The sequence below is a fragment of the Lissotriton helveticus genome, chromosome 9 (genome assembly GCF_964261635.1).
Source record: "Lissotriton helveticus chromosome 9, aLisHel1.1, whole genome shotgun sequence".
Classification (NCBI taxonomy): Eukaryota; Metazoa; Chordata; class Amphibia; order Caudata; family Salamandridae; genus Lissotriton; species Lissotriton helveticus.
Genome location: NC_136070.1, coordinates 598,500,132 through 598,524,566, shown reverse-complemented (window position 1 = coordinate 598,524,566; position 24,435 = coordinate 598,500,132). Strand labels below are relative to the sequence as shown.

At 46.4% G+C, this 24,435-nt stretch overlaps 1 protein-coding gene across 4 annotated transcripts in view; it reads right to left on the bottom strand.

Annotated features, from left to right (window-relative positions):
* Positions 1 to 24,435, bottom strand: part of DAAM1 (dishevelled associated activator of morphogenesis 1) — a 652,790-nt gene that overhangs the window by 45,718 nt on the left and 582,637 nt on the right. For all 4 annotated transcript variants that reach the window (XM_078660609.1, XM_078660607.1, XM_078660610.1 and 1 more), the window contains one exon: positions 16,116 to 16,284. In XM_078660609.1, coding sequence (XP_078516735.1) covers positions 16,116 to 16,284 — 169 coding nt within the window. The remainder of the gene's footprint in view (positions 1 to 16,115; positions 16,285 to 24,435) is intronic.

Here is a 24,435-nt window from a genome sequence, read left to right as displayed (position 1 = left end):
AGGCTCGCAAAAGGCTCTCCTCCCTCCCCACATCAAAGGCAGCAATCACCCTTCCACAGGCTTCCCCAGCGCTGCCCCGCCCCCTGCTTCACGGCCAGGCCATCTGTTCCCTGCCAGACCTCTCACACCTCCGTCACAGCATGCCTGTTTATGTGCTTGTAATTATTCATGGCCGGCCGCAGGCCTCTCCGTTTACAACGAACCATCCTTTGTGTTTACTAACGCAACCCCTACACGTCATGAGACCTAATAAACCGCCCACCATCCGAACATCAGTTACAATGCACCCGGGTTTACAACGAACCATCCTTTGTGTTTACTAACGCAACCCCTACACGTCATGAGACCTAATAAACCGCCCACCATCCGAACATCAGTTACAATGCACCCGGATGCATCGCAAGAGAACTAACGACATTCGGAAGACGCCCGGTGATTTTTTACCCCTAACACTCGGTAAGCTGCACTGATTAAATAGCTTTCTAGTAAACTTGCATGTTGCATGCATTTCCTCTAAATGGTATTGACACCACGAGCGAGTGACGTATCGTTCTGAACCTTGCTAACTTTTCCCCGTCCGGTGAGTTACACACCGTTAACACAGCTTAGTGACTCGCTTGGAGTCACTTTTAACATCGCGTTTGAGCGCACAACTCATAACATCATTAACATCACTACCTGACATACTAAGACACTGCCGAAATAAAACTGATACCTCGAGCGGATATCGTAACGGTTGAATCTTTTTAACTTCAACTTTTTTCGTTCTGTGTGTTAAACACCTCGTCTCCTCTGCCCCCTAACAAGTAAAAAAAAACAAGCATTGGCAAAACGAAGCATTGGCATAGCCAATAGGTCTCGCTTGTGGGACATTATAAGTATTTAGTTTTGCAGCACAATATCCTTGGTGCAACAAGGATATTGTGCTGCAAAACTAAATATTTATAAGGTCCCACAAGCGAGACCTATTGGCAATGCCAATGCTTGTTTTCTTTATACCGCTTATTGCCAGCAGTTTTCCCCTGGGGCTAGAACCCTGTAAAATTGTGGTTTCAAGTCACCCCTATATTCGGCAGACAACCAGCCCAGTTTAAGGCCTTCACCCATGGCCCGGTGGTTTCCACCCTTACTTCACGATCTTACATAATTTCCCATTGCTCTCTACGCTTTCTCAGCTATGGAGTATTATGATGAATACCAAGAGGAGGAAGACCCCCTCGCTGATATCCCTTGGGGGACGCTTTCTATGAGGCAGTGGATACTTCTATTTACAGGGCGGTGGATCAGGCCATCACGCCTTTAGAGGACAGGCTTTCCTGCCAGATAGAAAAGGCGTTTGAGCGCCTGGAGCGGCAAGTTGCAGCACCCCCGCAGGCCCCAGCTTTCCGCCACCTAAACGACCTCGGCCCAGGACTCCCATGGCTCCCCGCCATCTAAACGACCCCGGAAACCTGGAGTTGATGTGGACGCTTTCGAGCGTTTGAGACGAGCTTTCATAGATAGCCAACAGATGTTACCCGCAGAGATCCCACCGTCTCCTACACCGGCCCTAAAACCCGTTGCCCCGGAAGCACATGGTGAACCTGACTCTGACCCTGGTCCTTCGAGACCCTGGCTTCCTTCCTGTCCTTCTCAAGTTTCCCTTACTACCTCTGATATGCTTGACCCAATTGATTTTGTACACCCACGTTCTTCAGAGTGGGCTCCAGCCGATAAGGTCGCTACATATGTAGCTGGACACACCCGGCGCCCTCTTGAAAAAGAGGCCCGTAATTTCCTCCGGCTGAGTGTCCCCGCCAGTCCCTGGAGGGGAAGGTAGCCCTTACTCCTGAAATAGACCCCGCATGACTACCTTCCTACAAAAAGGTATTAGGGATCACAAGAAAGGGATCGACAGATCTTGGAGGGCGTGCTAGGACAAGCTCCTGGGCATCCTCGGCCCTATCACGAAGATCCTAGATATGACCGAGGAGGCTAAGGAATCAGGCTTTATCATTTCCCCAGAAACTCTGTCCGGCTGGGCAAAGAGAGCGGTTATATTCTTGGGCAATGCCAACTGCGCTCTTTCCACCGAGCGTCGCCGGTCCCTCCTTATTAAAATTGACCCTAAGCTAGGGGACCTGGCAGACTCGGAGGCGGGCGCCTTCGCTCAGGGGGGCCTATTTGGTGAGCCTTTTGTGAAGGAACTCTGAAAATTTGTTAACACATTTATGTCACTGGACAGGGCCCAGTCCACGATTAAGAAAGTTTTCCCCAGTGTTTTTCGAGGGGCTGGTCGAAGCAGGGGCCGCTCGGCCGGTTGGCAGCCCCAGACCAACGAGAGAGGCTCCGGACAGTACCAGGACCAAGCCAGGTTGGGGAACTTTTATCCCAGACGAGGACGCAGAGGGAAAAATAAAGGCTTCAGAGGAGGAGCAATCCAACTCTAGCCCCGGTGAGTGTTCCGCCTTCTTCCCCACAAAACATAGAGGGGCGGTTGGCAGGGTATTACCAGGCATGGTTGCCTATTACACAAGATGCTTGGGTGCTTGAAAAGGTTCAGGGGTTTCACATAGAGTTTGTCGGGAACCCGGTAGAAAGGGCCATTCCCCCTCCCCATTCAGTTTTCCGCACAAGACGCAGCACTGGTGGATGAGGAAGTCACTTCCCACCTCCACAATGGCGCTATTTCCCATACTTCTCCCTATCCCAGGGGGTTCATGAGCAATGTTTTCTTGATCAACAAAACAGACGGCGGCGGCGGCAAAAGGCCGGTCATAAATCTGAGCGAATTCAACGAATGGCTGATCTATCACCATTTCAAAATAGAGGGGATTCATATTCTGCGCGACGTGCTTCATCCTCTCGATTGGATGGTTCGTTACCTCACAGACGCCTACTTGGTGGTCCCAATTTTTCCCCCACACTGACTATTTCTACAGTTTGCCTGGCGTCACCATGTCTACGAGTTCTCGGCCCTTTCTTTCGGGCTCTCCTCAGCGCCCTGGTGCTTCACCGAGGTACTGAAGCCCTGGTAGAGTTCCGGAGGGTGCGAGTTGTCAGGATGATTGTCTATCTCGATGACCTACTCCTGATGGCCTCTTGTCCTAGTCAGCATCTTCGGATGGCAGTGATTCTACTCCAGGACCTCGGCTTCGTGATCAACGAGCGGAACTTGACGTTACAGCCAGCTCAGTCCATTACATTCTTGGAGTTCCTCATCGACTCCACAACGTCTTCTCTCAGCCTTCCGGCCAGAAAGGTCACCAAAATTAGTCACAAGCTGCGCTGAGTGCTGACCAAGCAGCGAGTATACCTCTGCCAGCTGGCCCAGGTGGTGGGCCTTCTGTCAGCGTCAATACAGGCCATCTTCCCGGACCCGCTCCACTACAGGGACCTCCAACCCCTCAAGGCATACTTCCTCAGCAAGGGATATCCATACTCTCACAAGGTGGCCTTGTCCGCCGAAGCGAAGGCAGAAATCCACTAGTGGGTAGACCATATGGAGGCCTGGAATGGCGAAGCAATTTTTGGGTCGGCCCCGGACCTCGTGATCGAATCAAATGCCAGCAGACTGGGCTGGGGTGCCAGGTGCGGTGACCTCTCTACGGGAGGGTTGTGGTCCCCCGAAGAACAGAAGTTACATATAATTTGTCTAGAACTTCTGGCGGGGTCCTTCGCAGTGCGGTGCTGGACAAGAGATTCCGTGCAGTCATGTGTACTCCTGAAATTGGTCGACGAACTCGCTGTCGCTCATGGCGTGGCGGATTTCAGTGGCAGATGGGAAGCCTCAGGTCTTTCGCGAGAGGCTGAGACATTCATATCCAACGCTTGGGAGAACAGTACAATTAAAAGGTATAGGTTCTCAATCTTTTCCTATTGTGGCAACCTAACAGGTTCCTCTCTAGGAAGGAGCTCTTTGCAAAACTGGCATTGCTGTTGTGCCTAGTATCCTGCAGGAGGGTCTCCGATGTAAGAGCCCTTGATATCACGGGTCGGATGTTTACTCCTGATGGAGTAACTTTTTCTTTGCTCAGGGTTACCAAATGCCACACCAGGATAATTTCATTTCCGGAGTTTCCTGACTCTCTGAAACTTTGCGTGGTTCGTTGCCTCAAAGCGTATAAAGACATGACAGAAGAGTTCAGTCCTCCTGGAGAATGGTAACTTCTTATTGTGCTTTGGAAACCCTTTAAGGCGGTTTCCTCACCCACCATCGCTGGGTGATGCAAGTGGTAGGCATCAACCTACGACATTTTGGGGCGCACTCCGCAAGAGGAGCCATGGCTTTTAAAGCGTTCGGCTTGGGTACCCGCTTAGAAGATATCCTCTATGCAGCGGATTGGTCTTCGGACTCCACCTTTAAGAGGTTCTACTCCAAGCCGATACATATTATGGCTCAGTTGGTCGTGGGCAAGCTTTAAACAAGCATAATCCTCGCCTCCGTCCTGACATAGAATGAAAAATGTCTTAGCTATCCTAACGCAAAGTTTCAATTCTATTAAGGACTCGGAGGCGAGGATTATCCCTCCCTATGCTCCAGGAGGACCCTCTCCGTACTGCAGTAAGTACTTTACTTCAGTCTCAACTGTTTTATGAATGCTGTATTTGGTCGTATTATGACTCGCTTTGTTTGCAAGCTTTACCATTCAGTTCCTCTGGTAACATGTTCCTGTCATTTACAGGGTCTGATGCTCACAAGCAGGACACCTGAAAAGAAGGAATGGGCTGTCTTCGCGCTCCGAAAGAGGAAGAGAGGACACTAACAATGGACTATTTGGACTAGGATGCCCTGATTGGACACTGTTTCCCTGTCCTGGATTGGTGGTTACCATGTGTTGTTTTTTCTAGGCTATTTTCCCTCTGGTTCATGGGAAACGTAGTCCTTTGTTAATCTTTATTCAGCTAATGCCAATAAAGTGAAGAAAGAGGGCACAATCCTCGCCTCCGAGTCCTTAATAGAATTAAAACTTTCCGTTCCGATAGCTAGGAAATTTTTAATTCACTTTTTTTTACTGCATGAAATTGCAGCATTAAGTATAACTTATGTACAAAGGATATCTAGGAACAGTGCCAAGCTAACAGGAGCTAGGACTGTAAAGATTCCTTGCAAAACATTTAGATCAAAGTGATTTCTCATACATTTTAAGTTATCAAAGGCTACAATGGAAGTAAAGTGGCAATAGTTCGGGGATGTTCAGTGCTAGAGCTGAGCATATGAGCAATGCTTGCAAATAGGCTTATCACTTTGCTTATCAAATGTAGAACAGTCAACCCAGGAGACTCTTTAGAGCTTGATCTAGATATACAAACATGTGACATAGTCACATGTGCAGAGTTCCTCTAGTGATCAACTCCTTCACTGCGTAAAAAGATAGAAAACCCACTGCTTCATCAGGCAATCAGCAAGAAAATAGGAGAATTATACCTACCAGCAGTGTTCCCTCTAACGTGCGCGCCTGCGCTCCCGCGCACCTTTAAGGCACCGAGCGCGCATGGTCTAATGTTAAGCTTGCACACGTTCTCGCCGCCATCACCCGCTTTTAAAATGCGAGCGGCGAAAAAAGGCAATTTACTGGTTGCCTGAGGCCTTTGGGAAAGTATTCCTGTTAATCACAGCACCCGTCATGCGCTGCAATTAACAGGAATATTTTCACAATGGCCCACAATCAGCACCCAGCGGCGCTGTATTCAGAAAAGAAATGAAGCAAGTCTGAAAGCACGACGTGTAAAGCACATGTCGTGCTTTCAGACTTGCTTCATTTCTTTTCTAAATACAGCGCGAATGGGTGCTGATTGTGGGCCTTTGTGAAAGGATTCCTGTTAATCACAGCGCCCATCATGCGCTGCAATTAACAGGAATATTTTCACATTGGCCGGGAAGGGCGCTGGGCGACTCGGGTGACTCGTAGCACGTCGCTGGTGGAACTCCCGGGGTTGCCCACTTGGGTCGTCTGCGGCTTAGTCGTCTACAAAGGATAAGAAGTGCCTGAGCCTTCCTGGTACCACAACTGCATGGAGCGCTTCAGCAGCACACGCTCGCCAAAGGTTGCCAAGTCAACTTTTTAAAAAAATTGTTTTCCACATACTTAGATGTCGATAATATCAGATTGAGCCACCTCAGGATAATTCTATGCTATATAAAAGGCAGCCGGGAGCGGCGATGGTGTAGCCTGCTCAATTGACAAACAAATCTGCCAGGTCTAGGCACGCAGATAAAAAATCAGAGTGAAGCTGTTCTTGTGACTCGCACACACGCAGCCTGCATGTCATCACGTTTGTCCACTTTCAGAATAAAGTTGCAGAGACAATTTAAGGGTAAACACGCAGATATTGTGTATAAACAAGTGACATTAATCGGGATAGGGTGAAGTAAGGTAGCATATCAAGCCGTGACAAATAAAATGGAAATATTTTGCCCCAAGTTGTGACTGTCCATGAAACAAGCATTGGCAAACTGAGCATATTTGGCTTGCTCTTGGAGTCCTAAACCAGTGCTTTAAATGGGCAGTACTGTCCGGTACCGAGTACCTGCGCTTTTTTAATTTGAAAGGGAGAGTACCGGCACTTTTCAGAAGTGCTGCAATACATTTAATTGGGGAGTACTGGCACCCCTCAGGAGCAAGCAGGTACTCTAAATAGTAAGTCCCTGCACTTCTATAGTTCCCTTCAAAGCACTGTCTGCAAACCTTTATGATAAAAGGAAAGGGCTGCTGTCTCCACTGGTGCTTCATCTTCCATAGAAGAGGCATCGAATTCAAGAAGGGAAGGCACACCTGGAGGTCTTGTCAAAAGCAGGTTAATCATCAGAGGGGGCGGGGTGCTATCTATTTGATGTCACACTTCTGCTTACTTATAAGACTATGTGCATGTTCCTGCTCCAGTATTTGAAATACTTGAAACTGTTTGTGGTAGTGGCACGCATGCAACAATCACTTTTACACTATTTGGCTAGGCAGGCAGACCCCCGATCAGACGGACATACACCCAGACAACCAGAGCAGCGGAAAGTGTCCTAAGTACGAAGGTAGATTAGACACACATTCCTAGGAGACAGGTGGCCACGATGCAAGCTGGCAGAAACAGAAAATGAGAGAGAAAGGGATGGACACTAGCATTAATACACAGGCACAGAGAAGCCAGCAGGGAGAAAAGCCTGGAAGACAAATATAGACAACACACTTAAAAATGTACTGACTAACAAACCGTGGTACACCGAGATAACTGGATAGACAGGGATAAAAAACACACTGGCAAATACAGAAAAAGTTGAAAGAAAAATATAAATGCATACAGCTTGTGTATAGTTTATGTACAGGTTGAATGACAATATCTAGTTAAAAAAATAGACATGCAGCCAAAAAGACAAAGGGGAGGGAAGGTTAGAGAAAATAAACAGAAGGAACCCACATTGGCAGATGTGGATGGTCTGAACACACATATTTGACTGCATTCTCTATGCAGCTAGACAGCCAGACAGATAGATAGATTTATTTAAATTCGAGATGTGCTGATGAATGGACACATGAATGGATGGGTTATGGGTTTGGGAGCTGGCTGGGTTTGAGTGGGTGAATGAGCTGTATGTAAGGATGGATGAGCTTAAGGGGTAGCTGGATGGGTTTGAATGTGTAGATACAGTGGATGTAAGTTTATGTGGATGGATGAATGAATGGATGGATGGATTTATTTTACTTGGATGCTAGATGAGTGACACTATGGGTTGGATGGATGGGCTTAGGGGGTAGATGGATGGGTTTGAGTGTGTGGATAGGGTGTATGTAAGTATATGTGGATGATGAATGGATGGATGGATTTAGTTTCCTTGGATGCTAGATGAGTGACACTATGGGTTGGATGGGTGGATGGAGGGCGGGACGGGGGGTTTGTATATAGACAGTCAATGGAAGAATGCATCGACGAAAAGGGAAATGTTCAAATGCTCAGTAAATGTGATTAGAACAATATTTAAGCAGAGCCTGTCTGCCTTGCAGAGGGCATTTCAGCACAGCAGGCAGGGTTCCCTAAGCTGAATTCTATGTGCGCACAGCCGTTCTTCATACATGAGAAGTGCAGGGAAAGTGCGTGGGTGATGTTTGCATATTTTTTGACGAGGGTCTTGCAGTTTTCCTCCCGTGAATATGTGTTTGCGTCTCGCAGCGGGAGCCGGAGCTGTCGGAGGCTGTCCCCATCTGCGTGACCGCCATGAGCCATCAGAGGAGCCCCCTGCAGATGAAACTACCACTTGGCCAAGGAAAACGGGGTGCAGTTTAACTCCCAATTCTCAGACTACAAACTGGACGACAAGGAAGCCCCCGAGTACGGGTACTATCAGTACGAGCAGAGAGTCGTCGAGTCTCCCATTTTGGCCCCTCCCGTTAGTTAACATCTGCACTATTGTGTTAGTAAGAAGGTGAAACCGGGCAGAGCACGAGCACACTATTATGGCTGTTATGGCTGGGCTTGTTGTGTTGAGAGGTAGGCAGGGCTTGGGTCAGGTGGGTGGTCTCTTTGGACTGGGATGAAGTAAGATTGGGGCAAATCTGTAGCACTATATACTAAAATAGAATTGTATCGAATTTACATATCCTCTAAGGAGATCTGTTACCACCTAAAAATGAATATATTGTGCGGCATAGTTAGTGCAGTAAATTATATCAGAAACAAAGTGTTTGGCTACAGATATTGCACAATAACTTTTAAACTATCTATTTGTGTCCATTAGTGCCACCGAGGGTGCTCTGGGCAAAGTATTATAAGTCACAAGGCAAAACAAGCATTGGCCGCGCGGCCATAAAAGTAACGGCCAAGAGTATTTTCATCCCACTCAAAGCCCTGGTTTACACGCGCGGTCAGGTTCTTGGCGCACATAGCCTTGGCTGCAGCGCACAGAGACCTTACTCTGCCGCACACAGAGGAAAATAATTAGAGGGAACATTGCTTACCAGTAAGCATCTGTTTGTAGCATTTAGTGCTGTAGATTCACATGCTCAAGATACTCCCGCCATCAAGTGTTTGGCTCAGACATTTCCAGGTTGTTTTACTTGGAAGAAATCTCTTAAGTCCTGGGATATGGTGTGACACCTCCTCTGGGTGTATGTTGTGCATGGGTACCGACTCTATTTTAGGTTGCTTTTTACACAGCAGGTGGATGAATGTATGGAGTGAGAAAGAAAGGTATGGTGCAAAAAGCGCAATTCAAAGTGCAAAGGTGATAAGTGAAATATGATCTGCAAAAGGCACATGCTTTTGTGAAGAACGGAGGATGCATGTGAATCTACAGTACTACACCCTACAAACAGATCCTTACAGTGAAAATAACATTGTCAGTTCTTCCAATGTGTGGCTGTAGATACACATGCTTAGCATAGACCAGTGGTTCTTAACCTGTGATCTGAGGACCATTGTAGGTCCGCGACTGTTTTACATATTTAAATATTAGAATGATTACATTAAAATTAAAAAAGTGTAGACAAATAAATAAACATTGAAAATGTGGATATTTTGTCTATTTGATTTTGAATTTTAACAAAATATTTCAATATTTTAGCATTTGTTTGTGGTATACTTGCTTTTGTATTCTTGTGTTATGCTTCCACAAACGTCTTGGTTGGGGTCCTCAGATTCCAGTAATGATTCAGTGGGGGCCCATAGAAGTTAAAAGATTAAGAACAGCGGGCATAGACTGGATAGCAGTACCCTTCCGGCAGCTGTGGCTAGTGTGTGGATGATGCAAGTGCCTGAAACAGTGTTCTCAGCAAGGTCTGGCCAACTGAAGAGTGTTGGCATACTAAAACGTTCACACACTAGTTTTTGGGATAGGAGTGTGGGATTGACCAGGTGGATGACTTAAAGATATCCACTAGTGGGATGTTGCCCAAGGCCTCAGAACCTCCCTTTTTGAAGGTGGAGTGCGCCCTCAGTAGAGAATGTAGAACCCTCTGTGCCTTGTGGTAACAACTCTGAATGCACTTGTCAATCCACTTGGCTAGCTTAGGAGATGAGCTGACCGTTGTGAGGTTTTGCAAAGGAGACAAAGAGCTGGTCTGACTACAAAATAATTTAGACCGGTCGATGTAGTATGCGAGGGACCTTTTGACGTCCAATAAGTGCAATGCTCTTTCCACGACTGAATCCGCCTGCAGGAAGAATACCAGGAGTTCTATGATTTAGTTAAGGTGGAAGGGCGATACCACTTTAGGGAGGAATCTAGGGCGGGTTGTAAGAACGACCCATTCCATGTGAAACTGGATGAAAGGCTCCTGTAGCGCGAGTTCGCAGCTCGCTGATTCACCTAAGGGATGTGATCGCTACAAGGAAGGAAGCCTTATAAGAGAGAAACAGCAGTTCACATGAATGCATAGATTCAAAGGGTATACCCAGGAGTCTGGCAAGAACTATGTTAAGGTTCCACACAAGAGCGGGAGGTACTCCAGGGGAGGTGGGGGTATGACCTCTTTGAGGCCATTCATAAAGCCCACGACCACAGGTATTCGGTAGAGAGGCATATCTCAGTTCTACATATTGGCAGCAACCGTGGCTAAGGTAAGACAAATGGAGGTTTATGCAACACCTGCCTTTTGCAACTGCAACAGGTAGGTAACAATATCCTAGACCATGGGTTTTAAATGATTCAGGCCCTGTGAAATGCAGTAATGTACCATTTCACTGTTTTTTGCATTTCCAAAAAACAGTCCCATGCTATAGGCCCCTCGACCTACTTCATAAGGCCATACAATCCTGTGGAAGTTGAAAGTACCAGAACTCTATACCTTCAGGTGTCAAACTACAAGATTGAGCTGCCAAGGTATCTGGATGCCTGACCATGCCTCTGTGTGAGAAGGTGTGGACTGAGGGGGGACCTCTCATGGGGGAAGAGTGACAACCCCAAGAGAGTTGAGTACCAAGACAGTCTGCCCAGGCTGGCACCACTCATGTGAGGGTTAGTAGTGTTTGCAAGTGCTTCCTCACCATGAAGGGAAGCAGCCGGAGAGGCAGCAAAGCATATGGCTTTTCAAATATCCCTTTGCCCATGGTTGCGGGTGTGGAAACTCCGTGGCGAAGTTTGGGCGTTTTTAATTTTCCAGGGTACAGAACAGGTCCATCCACGGGTACACCAACACTGAAGTATTTATGGAGGACCCGGAGGTGGAGTTGCCACTCATCAACTTGTTGATGCATCCTGTGACTAGGTTTGCAAAGTCGTTGTCCATCCCAGAAGATGCTCTGCCATGAAGTGAATCTTGAGGTGGAGTGCCTAGTGTCATCCTCTGTGCTAGGTGGGAGAGCTGAGGGGAGTGTGTACAGTCCTGCTTCTGGATGTCATGCATTGAAGTGATGTTGCTTGCCCTGATTAGGACTACCTTGCCCTGAATGACCTCCAGAAAGGCTTTGAGGGCTTGCAGAATGGCAAGCAGTTCCAACTAACTGATGTGTCAACTCCAGTGCTTAGAGCGCCACATTTTTGGGATGGTGTACTGGTTTAGATGTGCGCCCCAATCTGTAAGGAAGAGGTCTGTCGAAATGGTCTGGGTCTGCAAAAGGTCTGCCTTACACTAGGTTGGTGTTGCTCCACCAATGCAGAAAGCACTGAGCTTTGGCCAGTGCCAACACTAGACTGCTGGACAAAGGCGAGACCGCAGCACTCATCCTCCTAGACCTCTCTACCGCCTTCGACACCGTCTGCCACCGCACACTAAGCCCACGCCTCCACGCCGCAGGGATCCGAGACAAGGCTCTGGATTGGACCACCTCCTTTCTGTCCGGCAGAACCCAGAGCGTCCACCTCCTCCCATACCGTTCCAAAGACTCGAGATATTCTGCGGCATACCACACGGATCCTCCCTCAGTCCGACGCTGTTCAACATTTACATGACCCCGATCGCACACGTAGTCCGACAGCACGGCCTCAACATAATCTCCTACGCCGACGACACTCAGCTTATCCTCTCCCTCACCAAGGACCCCATCACTGCCAAAGCCAACCTCCACGAAGGAATGATGGCCGTCGTCCACTGGATGAAGACCAAACGTCTGAAGCTGAACTCGGACAAGATGGAGGTCCTCATCCTCGGCTCCAACCCTTCAGCCTGGGACGAATCTTGGTGGCTGACAGCACTGGGGGCAGCCCCGACACCCACCGACCACGCACCTAACCTGGGAATCATCCTCGACTCAACGCTCTCAATGACCAAGCAAGTCAAAGCCGTCTCCTCCTCCTGCTTGAACACCCTCCACATGCTCCGCAAGATCTACAGAGGGATCCCGACAGATACAAGAAAGACAGTCACCCAGGCCCTCGTCAGCAGCAGTTTCGACTACGGAAATGCCCTCTACGCGGGAGCCCCGACCAAGCTCATCAAATAACTACAACGCATCGAAAACGCCTCTGTACGACTGATCCTCGACGTACCACGCCACGGCCACATCACCCCCACCTGAGAAACTTGCACTGGCTCCCCGTCAACAAGAGGATATCCTTCAAGCTCCTCACCCACGCACACAAGGCACTCCACAAGACCGGCCCAGCTTACCTCAACAGACGGCTCACCTTCTACATCCCCAACTGCCAGCTACGCTCCGCCGACTTCTCACTTGCCACCGTCCCGCGCATCCGCAGAACAACCACCGGTGGGAGATCCTTCTCCCACCTCGCCGCCAGACATAGAACACCCTCCCACTGACCCTACGACAGACCCAAGACCTGCTGACCTTCAGGAGGATACTCAAGACCTGGCTATTCGATCAGTAGCGCCCCCCCCCCCCCAGCGCCTTGAGACCCTCGCGGGTATGTAGTGCGCTTTACAAATGATTGATTGATTTACAAATGATTGATTGATCCCAGTGACACTCGCTTGAGACCATTGGTCTGCCAGACACTGTTGAAGGGGGTGCATGTGCAACCTTGCATGACGAACAATCACAGTGCAGGAGGTCAACATTTCTAGAAGGTGTATGGCTGTGTGAACTGTGAGCTGATAACTGGGCTAAAAAAAGAGGCAGAATGTGCTGAAAAGCGAACAATCTTTGTTGGGTGGTATAGGCTTTGCATGCAAATGTATTCAGGATGGAGCTTAGAAGGGGCTGACAGGAGCCTGACGGTGTTGGGGGCCTGTGGCTGCTCTTGCCTCAACTCTCATGCTCAGGCCTTGATTCCAAATTCCCTCGAGAGCGATGGTCTGTCTTGGTTTGAGATACTTTGCAGGGTCTGTTTTTTTCCCCCCTGAGTTGTAGGCATACTTTTGGCCCTGAGAGTCGTTTTTATCAGGGACTGTTATTTGTCACCAGATGGATGTTCTACTTCTGACCATTGAATTAATTCTATAACACAAACTCTGTCATGGGCTAGACCTGCGCTTGAGGGAGCACGGATGACCCGATTTCCTCCTGTTCCTGGGCACTGAGGAGATCTTCATCCCTATAAGTGTTTGGGGTGCAGGACAGAGTCCTAGTGCTGCATACTGCTGTATGCCCATTTGCAATCTCACCAATACCATAGTGTTTTCTTCAAATGAAAGGCAAGGCACAAGGAGCAAGTGGCGCTGTCCTGGGAGGGGATAGGCACAGATTACCCACCTTGTTGTGGTCCACCCACAGACATTTGGCATGGCAGTGAGGCCAATGCTAGAACGGCGTTAAAAATTGTGCAAAACAAACAGTGTTTGAGCTGGAAGGAATCAGACAGAGTTAGGTAGAGAAAACATCAAAGGGGTCTGACTAAAAATGAATAAACATGGAAACCATGGAGCCAAGTCTGTGCATGTCTGAAACCAATGGGGGGGGGGGGGGGACTATCTAAGATGGAGTATACACTGAGGAAATGAGTCACCGCCATGTAATAGACTCAATAGACTTCTTTAAAGAAAAAAAACTTACATATGTTCAAGCCCAACACCAGATGGCAGGAGTATGCTAGGCACATGTATCTGCGGACATACATGATAGATATTTTCCTGTCACACTAGTGTTACATCAGCACACGTTCTACTATAGTGGGACTGAGAAGAGCAACCTGTCTACATGAATAATGTTTTTGGGTGTTAACCATAAGCAGGGGTCCTGTGACATGTGGTGAAATAACCAAATCCCTCAATGCCCCACACAGTAGATGCCATTTAAGATTATTTTCTCAGTATTCATATAGAAGTTGAGGTTAAGTACAAGTATGCTAGAATACAGAGCATAACATTTTTAATGGAGATGTGAGAGAAACTTTAGGGATTTCTTTTCTGAACTTTTGCTGCTTTATCTTATTCTAGATGCACACTGACTGCAAAGCTGGCTAGCGAACTCCAAATTTATAGCCAAGAAGTATAAATGGTAGCAAAGAGGCTCTTTAAAGCAGTTTACAGAGGCTCTGCGCAAGATGGTGGAGGCATAGCGGCTGTTTTAGTAGATTTGCTCCCAGTTTTTAAAACATGAGCTTTAGAGATGTACTGGCCAACCTCCCTATCAGAGAAGTGCGGTCAGGAGCACCTGTGGGTCAGGGAAGCTGGTCTGGAAACTGACATTAGTTGGTAATATGAAGCAAACTGTATTCTGAGTGTCTAAACTAGCTCATATTCTGGAGTAAGCCTTGGCCTGCTCTCGCTACCCTAAGAGCATCTAGTGCTGGAGAGGAGAACCTGGTTATCCAGTAGTATTGTCGCCCCAGGACATCAGTAGTCATCAACTCCAATTTACGACTGGAGCCCAGTAATCCCTGACAGCTCTGTTATTGCAGGAAGCTGGTCGACACACTCTAAGGTAAAGAGGAGATTCCTCATTTCCCATTGTAGTCCCCACTGATATGGTACAGTTTGACACGGCTGACACCTATTATATAAAAGCTGCAAGGATGCAGTGAACCATTAGCTTTTAGTAACTGCATAATATTTGTGTGACATTTTGAGGATGGGATGCAGGTATGTGAGATGTAAAAAAATAATAATAATGGGAAAGATTACAAAGGTCAACATCCTTTATCTCGGAAGTCAAAAGTAATATCTCATGAAAGTGAAATTATAAACCACCTGAATGACAGCTGAGGTGTGGCGCTGCGGCCAGGGCGATTAACGCTGGAATCTGGGGACCACGGTTCGATCCCCGGCTCCGGCGGCAGGTTAGCCCAGCACCATGTGACTCTGGGCAATAGCTCGCTTAATCTTCCCGACGGCCCCCAGCGCCTAGAGACCCTTACGGGTGATTGTGCGCTTTACAAATGTGGACTTACTGTCCGATAATATTCCGAAGTTGAAATATATATTATAATTTACATTTAAAAGTAGCACATCAAATGGATTTTTGAATGAGTAAACTTTTTCCTCTTTAGAATTTCAGACTTTTTTCTTTTTTATTAAACAAGCAATTAGTTAGATTAAAAGAACAGCTTATTTTCCCATCTATTTAAGATTCTGGGGGCTGGCTTGCTAGTCACAACCCAGATAGCTGCTTAGAAATTTGCATTCTTGCCTTCACTGGTTGCTCCACACATCTCTTTTTGTCTTTTCCACATTTTATAAGTCCATGTATATCCTTGCTGTAATTGTTATAGCTGTCCCTCTGTTTTTGATATCCTTTATCACTTTTTGTGCTCTATTCTCTTTTTTTTGTGCTTTTGTTGTTCTGTTGCAGGCTTGCATTTTATGTGCCTAGTGCACCTTTCAACTTGGTCACAATCAATTGTTCAGTGGCATATAGTGACTACAGAGAAATGGTATACAGGCTGTGAATAGCAGGTTACCAGTATGAGATTGTGTGCAAGACATCTAGGACACCAGGGGAGAAGTTCTAGTGCCAGTCATCACAAAGTTCACATTTTAGCAAGTGAAAGCAAATGTAGCTGAGACTCATCACATTGGTGGTACGAGCCCGGATGTATATGGATTTCATTTCATAAGAGACTTGCAAAGATAACCTGGACATACCATAAACCATTCTTTTAAGTTTACTAACCACATTTTATCATTGTATACTATATCAGAAGTTCTAGATTTGCCACCTGATTTAGAATTAACAAAAAAGAAAAACCACAGTAAAGACAAAGGGTTGAAACATGTCTGTATCCTTAAGCATGATATTTCTACATGGCACAGCCTCAGGGCTAAATCAAGGAATGTCAAATATCGGTCTTTTGAAAAAAAGGAAAGTGTGCTTACTTGTCGATGCTAGATTTGGTGTCTGCAATCTTGTTTAAGCTGGAGATTTTGAACCCGTAAGCATTTCCTCTCTGGCCTTTATTCATGTAGTTCCCAAATGCCAGAACAACTTCCAACAACTGCTTCAGGCTTTTACTCTGCAATACCTCCTTTGAAGCTGAACATATCGCTTTATATGAAAAAGAAAAAAAGATTTATAGTATGACAACAAAAGGAATATATCAAACAATTAAAATTCATGGAGGCATGTTGAAAATAAAACAGCTGCTGGGACAAATGCTCTATGCAGGCAAATACTAGAGTTTCTAAAGCTATAATATTAACAAAACTGACAATACACCTGCAAATATTTAAAATCTTTACCTCAAAAAGTGAGTTTTAGTAAATCACACAAATACGAGTAAAAGATGATTTCACAAGACTTCAAACTAGTTAATGGGAGTGAAATCATACAACCAAGAGACACATTTTTTCTATGTAAACATGTAGTTTAAACAAGGGATAAAAGTTCACTTTCTGTTCAAAAACACTGAATCTTCACTAGAAGAATAAAAAGAAAATGTTATCCTGTTTGTTCTACTAAGTACTTTGTAACTTCTAGAGGGAGCGACCGAATGACCTTGCGCTTAAAGTAAAACTTGTCAGTGACCTTGAGCTGGTCATCAGATGGCCAGATAAAAACCTGTGGAACAGGAAGACATAAATGTTTTATATGGAAATGGCCAATAAAACTGGATGTAAAGGGTTCTACGAAGCCCTCATGAATAGCCGTACAGTGAGACAATGTAAAATGATATTTCCAGAAGCATTTAGAGGTCACATCACACACATTTAACTCGGACACAAACAATCCAAACGGTGGATTCTATTAAAATAACTGGAAAGTAACAGCACGATAGGCAACATGCATAACAAACAAAATTAGACTCCAAGCCACTTCGTTCTTCACTTCCAATTAATACATATACTTTCCAGCACACAAGATACAATATGTTGTGTATGTGACTGCAGGCAGTGAGAGACGCTAGATCCAAGTGAAACTTTCTTCCGGAAAGCTACTTCAAAACTGCTGTTCAAGACCTCATACTCTTGTATTTAGATGGTGGCAACACCCTGCTCAATAGCCTCTCAGACCAGACACTGACACCCATTATGGGCATCCTACATGCTGCAGTACATTTTATCTAGGGGATGCAGAAGTATGATCACATAACCCCCATCCTGATGGAACTCCATTGACTCCCCTTGCCGGCCCGCACCATCTTCAAATGTGTTTATTGAGGTGGACAGGTCTAGAGGTACTTAACCTAGAAGCTCTTCAACTCTGCTGGTTTTCAGCTAGGTTTGCGGTATACACAATACCACATACATCAAAACCTTTAGCCTTCAAAAAGAGACAACCACACCTGAAGCAAACTTGGGTATGGCGGGTGGTGGTGACGGGTAGAAAAATCCAAACAATGATGTTGGGGATTCCGAATGGAGTTTAAATTGGCTTATTTGATGAGGATTTTATGAGACATGTATTAATTACATGCAATGCATGTATACTGCATTTGTTTTGTTTGCAAAACTGCAGGTTCTTTGGAATTAAACATCAGTTTCAATTTAGCACTATGAAAATAAATTAAAGCAAACAAGGCCCTGGGCCCGAGACTAATCTGGGTAATACTTAGAATTATATGTTCAATATGATGGACTAAACAGAAATGGCAGGAGTGGCAACAGTTTTGCTATACATTATATATAATCAAGATTTGTTTTTAAACACTGTGTTCTCCATTTGTTCAGACGGAATACCTAGAGTAGCCAACAATATTTTTGCAGGCGCCTGTCAGCTGTAACATCATCTAGGCCTGTCTTAAGAACAAGAGGCTGCTGGGTTGCCAAGCAAAATTCACTGTCTCCTATTTTTCAAACATGTTCCCACAAAAAAAAGAAAACAAGTTACTTACCTGTAACTTTGGTTCTCCGGTATTGGAAAGTTTCATAGATTCCCATGCTTTAATCATTCCCCGTTGTCGAGATGGGAGTCCCCAGTATGTATAAAATAGCAATAGAAACCATTACAAAAGAAGAAACCAGGCCTAGATCCATTCTAGTTTTGTAACATATCCACCTCTTTTTGTAAAAAGAGACCAAATAAAATGAACAACCAATCAGATTAGCCTCACCCTGTAGAACCTTCCTGAGAGAACCTCAGAGCCTCAGATTTTTGTAGCCGTAGTGTAAAATAATAACTTAATCTGCTGAAGGCTGAGCTTTCCCAGGGGAGGAGGGTGGGTTGCCTGGGAATATTTAAAAGTTTCCAACACTGGAGAACCTAAGTTACAGGTAACTTGTTTTCTTACTCCAGTATTGGAACTTTCATAGATTCCCATGCTTGAATCAGAGTAGCTAGCAGTTATGAGCACATTTTTTGAATCTTGATTCCTTATTCATCCATTATAAGCATTAACATCAATAGTCAATGGAAATTAAACACATTTGTAAACATAAGAAAAACAAGAAGAGGCAAGCAAATTAACTTCAAAAATGTGCAAAGAGCATAAGCAGAAAAAACGTTAGGAGGGGAGAAAGGGAAAGCTCACCACTTAATGAAAGAGGTTCCTCAGGACTGCCTGGCCCACTGCTGTGCCACTCTGCGTTGAATAATCCAGGCAATAATGTTTTGTAAATATATGAGTACTGCTCCATGTTGCTGCTCTGCAGATCTCCTGGATAGAAACTCCGGCAAAGAGGGCTGTTGAAGAAGAAATTGCCCTCGTGGAGGGAGTACGGACCTGACCCTCTAGGGGCTTGCCCGCTGCTCTGTGACAATACTGGATAGCAATTGTACGAGGGGCTCTAAAAGACAAAACTAGTTGAGACTTCCTGAAGTCTTTAGTACGTTGAAGATAACATTTTAAAGCACCTCTGAATCTCCAGAGAGTGGAGTGCTTTTTTTGCCGGAGTAGTAGGATGAGGGAAGAAAGTTTTCAGTCTGAAGGTACTTTCGGTATGAACTTTGGGTTGGTACGGAGTATCACTGTCCCCTTCTTAAATTGAAGAAAAGGTTCCGAAATGGCGAGAGCCTGTAATTCACCTACTCTCCTAGCCAAAGTCAAGGGTAGCAAAAGAGCCACCTTCCAGGAGAGGAAGTTCAAATCCGCCCGGTGAATAGGTTCAAAGGGATGCTTCATGAGCTGGGTGAGAATCAAGTTAAGGTGCCAAAGAGGAGGCGGAGGCTTGACTGGAGGGAAGACTCTGAAAAGGCCCTTGAGAAACGGTTTAATTATCCTTGCCGACCAGAGGGAAGTACCATAAGATGTGCTTATGAGGCAAGAGATGGCTGCTAGATGAACTTTGATGGATGAGTGAGCCAGCCCTGATTTCGTTAATGAAAGAATGTAAGGAAGAACTTCATGCGGTTCAGAAGAAAGAGGATTCATACCCTCTTGTTGGCACCAAATGCAGAAACGCTTCCACTTTAACTGGTATGTCTTGTTGGTACTTGGGGCTTGAGCCTGAGAAAGTACATCTCTACATTCTGTGAAAGGGTCAAACCAAGAAACTCTTGGTGCTCAGGAGCCAAGCCGACAACTGCAGGGATTGAGGATCTGGGTGCCAGACTTGGCCCTGGGACATTGTCAGCAGCAAAGGAATCGGCTGCAACAGAAGTGGAAGGTCCTGGGAGAGGAGATGCAGCTCTGTGAACCAAAACTGGCTGGGCCACGTAGGAGCTATCAATATCATCTTGCAAGGTTCTGCCTTGAGCTTCCCGAGAAGCCTGGGGATCAGGGGAATGGGGGAAAAAAGCATAAACAAATTCTCCAGACCAGGCCATCGAAAGCACATTCCCCACTGATTCCGGATGGTGAAGTCTGCTTGCGTAAAATAGGCATTTCTTGTTCTTTGGAGTGGCAAAGAGATCTATGGAAGGCCTGCCCCATAGGCGAAAAACCTCTTCCAGAGCGGACTGGTCTAGTTCCCATTCGTGGCTGACTGATTTCAGTCTGTTCAGTGTGTACGCCCTCTCCTTGAGAAAGCCTGGAAGGTGCTCCGCTTCGAGCGATATCCCCTGCTGGATAGCCCATTCCCAAATCGTCTGGGCTTCTTGTGACAAAAGACTAGATCTGGTGCCGCCTTCCTTGTTTATGTAATGCATGGCCGTCGTATTGTCCATAAGTACTAGAACTGCAGACTGCTGTACCCGTGGAAGAAAAGCCTGCAAGCCCAGGCAAATCGCTCTGAGCTCCAGCAGATTGATATGTAGAAGACTATGTTGGGGTAGCCAACAGCCGCTTACATAAAGGTCTTGCAAGACCGCTCCCCAGCCCCCCTGCCCTCCTGCGAGGCATCTGTAGTTATTTTCTGAGGAGTTGGGTGATCCTGAAGGAGAGATCCTGAGAAATATTTTCTTAGTTTGTCCACCATGATGTGGCGTCCCTCATGGACACGGTAACGAAGATTTTGTCTTCGAAGGATTCATAGACTTGGTGCCACTGCAAGTCCAGTTCCTCCTGGAGTGGGTGCATCCGCAACCTGCAGTGAGGAATGCAGGAGGAAATGGATCCTAGTAGGGACTTTTAGAGGCAAACTGAAAGTGACTGTCTTTTTAATAGTAGACGGGCCATGGCCATCAGCTTTTCTTGCCTCTCCAGGGTCGGAAAGGCTTTGTTGAGGGACGTGTCCAGAATGGCTTCCAGGAATCAGGCTGTTCTGGATGGACAGAGAGTAGACTTTTCTGTGTAGAGAGTCAGACTGACATTGTCGAAAAGGTGTGTACATGCTGCGACTGATGCCTCTGCCGCTAGCTTCCCAATGGATTTTGCGGTTTCCGTGTCTTCCTTAATGCCCTGGAGCGCATCATCAATATGTTTCCTAAAGAGCGCCTCGCCAGCAAAGGGAAGATCCAAGATTTTGTTTTGGACCTCAGGACGAAACTATGTAGCCCGCAGCCAGCCTTAACGACCAAGGACCGTAGCGCCCGCAAGGGAGCGAAACACACTCGTGGCAATATCCATTGCACAGTCAATGACTTCAGAAGAGGTTTTCTCTCCCTCTTGAAGAATCTTCCTTGCTTCCATTCTCACATCTTCCGCCAACTGATCCAGATTGGGGGAAAGGTTGCATCACATCTGGGGATCGTAGCGACAAAGTATCGCTAAGGCGTTCGCAACCCTGACCAACCGGCTGGACATGGAGGACAACCTCTTGCGGGTGTTATCGAGGCATCTGCACCCTTTATCTGGAGGTGTCGTGAGGGGAGCAGAAGAATTTCTGGACTTTCTTTGGGCAGCCTTAAAGATGACAGAGTCCAGTTTAGGCTGGCTGACCAAGCAGGCCGGGCTATCGTCAGGAGTCTTACATTTCTTCTCAAGGCGAGGCAGTACCGGAATCACCGTGGCTGGACTCCGCATCACATTCAACCCCTCATCCCAGAGGTGACCAACGATAGGAATAGACCAAACTGATTTCTTGTAAGGCTCCTTGAAGTCATAATGGAAGCATTCAGACTGCACCGGGGGCATGGGCAGTTCAAATCTCTTAGCGGCCTTTTCCATCAAATTATAGAAACCCCCTATATCTGCAGGGGGATAATCAACAGGCGCTGGTGAAGGAGAAGCCGGATCAGGAATTACATAGTCATCCCACTCTGCATCTGGATCTGGTATAGTGACGTTGCCCTGGTCCTCATCAGAGGTGTCATCCTGAATGAGATGCACGATAGGCTCAGGTGGTGCATCCTGAGCCACAGGCATTGGTTGAGGCGGTGGCAATTGAGGGATAGCAGGCAGTGCGGGCGGAACAGCTATAACTGGCACCGCAACTGGAGCCGTAGATTGTGTTGAGAATCTCCGCCTATAGTCCAAAAGCATAGACTGCAAGTCCGCTAGTAGGGAGGAAGGCATAGAGACTATCTCCTGTTGGTAGTACTCCTGATAATCCGAGGGAGGATCATATTGCTGTTCCTCCACATATTCCCCATCAGAGTCCGTGTCCTGGCACTTGACGTGCAATTGAGAAGGGCTATCCGCATAGCCATACGGTCCATCATCATCTTCAGATCCCTCTTCTTCGAGGAGGAGTGCAGGAGGTAGAGGAGTCACCCTCCTGGGGGAAGTCATCTCAGGTGTAATCTGACGCTTTCTGATAGAAATGGCAATTTTTCCTTCGTAGACGGGACCGTCGACGACGATGACAGAGTAATCGACGAAGATATGGACTTCGACGACGGAGCCGTCGTCAAGACCGTCGCCACCACAGCAGCCAAAGCCGCCGCAGTTGTCTTTGCCATCGTCATCGTCATCCTCGTCGACGTCACCACCGGCGTCAAAGTCGTCAACATGGAACCCTGAAGCGTTGACACCGGAGATGAGGAAATAACCGTCGACGGAACCAGAAGTGAAGAAGACTTAGACTAACCTTGGACGTCATCGTTGACCACGTTGCCAACGAGTGAACTTTTATCCCAGACTTGCCATCAGAAGAGAGAGATGAGAGCTTTTTGAAGGCTTTTGGAGCAGCTGGAGGAGAAGATGGAGGAACAGAGCTAGATTTCCTCTCAGATATTACTCCTGCTGACTGTCCGTCCCTCTCCTTTACACCTCAGTGAGGAGATTCGCCAGGACTACGCCTTTCAGACCTATGAGAGGTCTTTTTCAAGGCCTGACTGGGACGGTCTTCAGAAGGTGAAGGAGAAGATCTACCCCTTTTTACAGACCTTCTGGAAGATGTATCAGAAGATGCCTTATCACTGTCACTGGAGATTGGTTCTTTCCTTGACTTGAGCTTCTGGAGCCAGGTCAAGAGATGCCCCACACCGTCTCGCAAAGTCTTTGTTGAAAAAGTGCGGCATATTTTACAGGCTGCTGCCTTATGGTCTGGGTACAGACAGTAAATACAATCCTTGTGGTTGCCCTCCACATACAGTCTCTTCTTATCACAAGTTGTACAAACCTTAAAGAGGGCTTTCTTCTCTTTATCAGACATCTTGACACGAAGTCCAAGCAGGTCTTGAAGAAAAAACTGGTGAAAAACTGTACAAGTAAGGTTGACAGGAAAGAACTGAGCAGAGCTCAGTGGAGACTCCCTTGCACAACGTGCGGTAGAAAATCTGAGGCTCTGAGGTTCTCTCAGGAAAGTTCTAAAGGGTGAGGCTAATCAGATTGGTTGTTCATTTTATTTGGTCTCTTTTACAACAAGAGATGGATTTGTTACAAAACTAGAATGGGCCTAGGCCTGGTTTCTTCTTTTGTAACGGTTTCTGTTGCTGTTTTATGTATACCGGGGACTCCCATCTTGACGACAGGGAATGATTCGAGCATGGGAATCTATGAAAGTTCCAATACTAGAGTAACAACTATTCCTTTCAGGATCTTGTATGTGATATGGAATTATACAAAAACTTCTGGTCTTTACATCTGCCAAAGAGCCATATATGTAAAATGCTTGAGGATTAAAATGGGCCTATACGCAACGGTGTTGCGGATTACGGAATCACCCTACCTCTACGAAGCTGTGACACCATAAAATAAGGCAATGAAAAGAAACAGTTGAGAATTTTTCCAGGGTTGTGGTTCTTTAAGACTCAACATCACTGTTTCTCTAAAAATTACTTGAACAATGCTGAAACAACAATACACTCAGGATAGCCACAATGTCACTGGAGCCAATGGCAACAACCTAGAGGCCTACTTTATTCGGATTAACAACACAAAGTTGTCATTTGGTTATAAATCTCTGCACTAGAGCACAATCAACAATGTCTTGGTGAACGCTTGAGCCATCGTAAGTCCTGCTCCACTATGTGGCCATGGTCACAGTGATCCTGACACAGTAGCCCATGATCTATCTACTAGGGAAGATCATAGAACATAAAATAGGATTACGAGAGACAGTGCCAGACTGGTTCAAATCCTTCCTGAAAGATAGATCACAGTTAATAAAACTGTGAACCTACGCATCTCAACCAGGGAAGGTAGTCTGCAATGTGCCTCAGGGTCCACGCTCTCACCGATCCCGTCATCGATAAACAATATCCATACTCTACAAGGTGGTTTAAGGACAATATAGAACTGGATGAATGCATATTACATTGAATTGAACGCCGAAAGATGGTTTTTGCTGCCATCCCACAAATCTAACAAAGTCAACCTGCTTTGATCCCGGAAGCGAGTTCAGATTTTTCCCCCAACACCTAATTCAACGGTCAAATAGCTAGGATTCACTGTGGACACCTCACTCACTACGACTAACTATGAGTGCAATCTTCCAACTTCCACCTCCATCAGATTAAGAAAATTAAACACCTACTTTCCTATGAGCAACTAAGAAC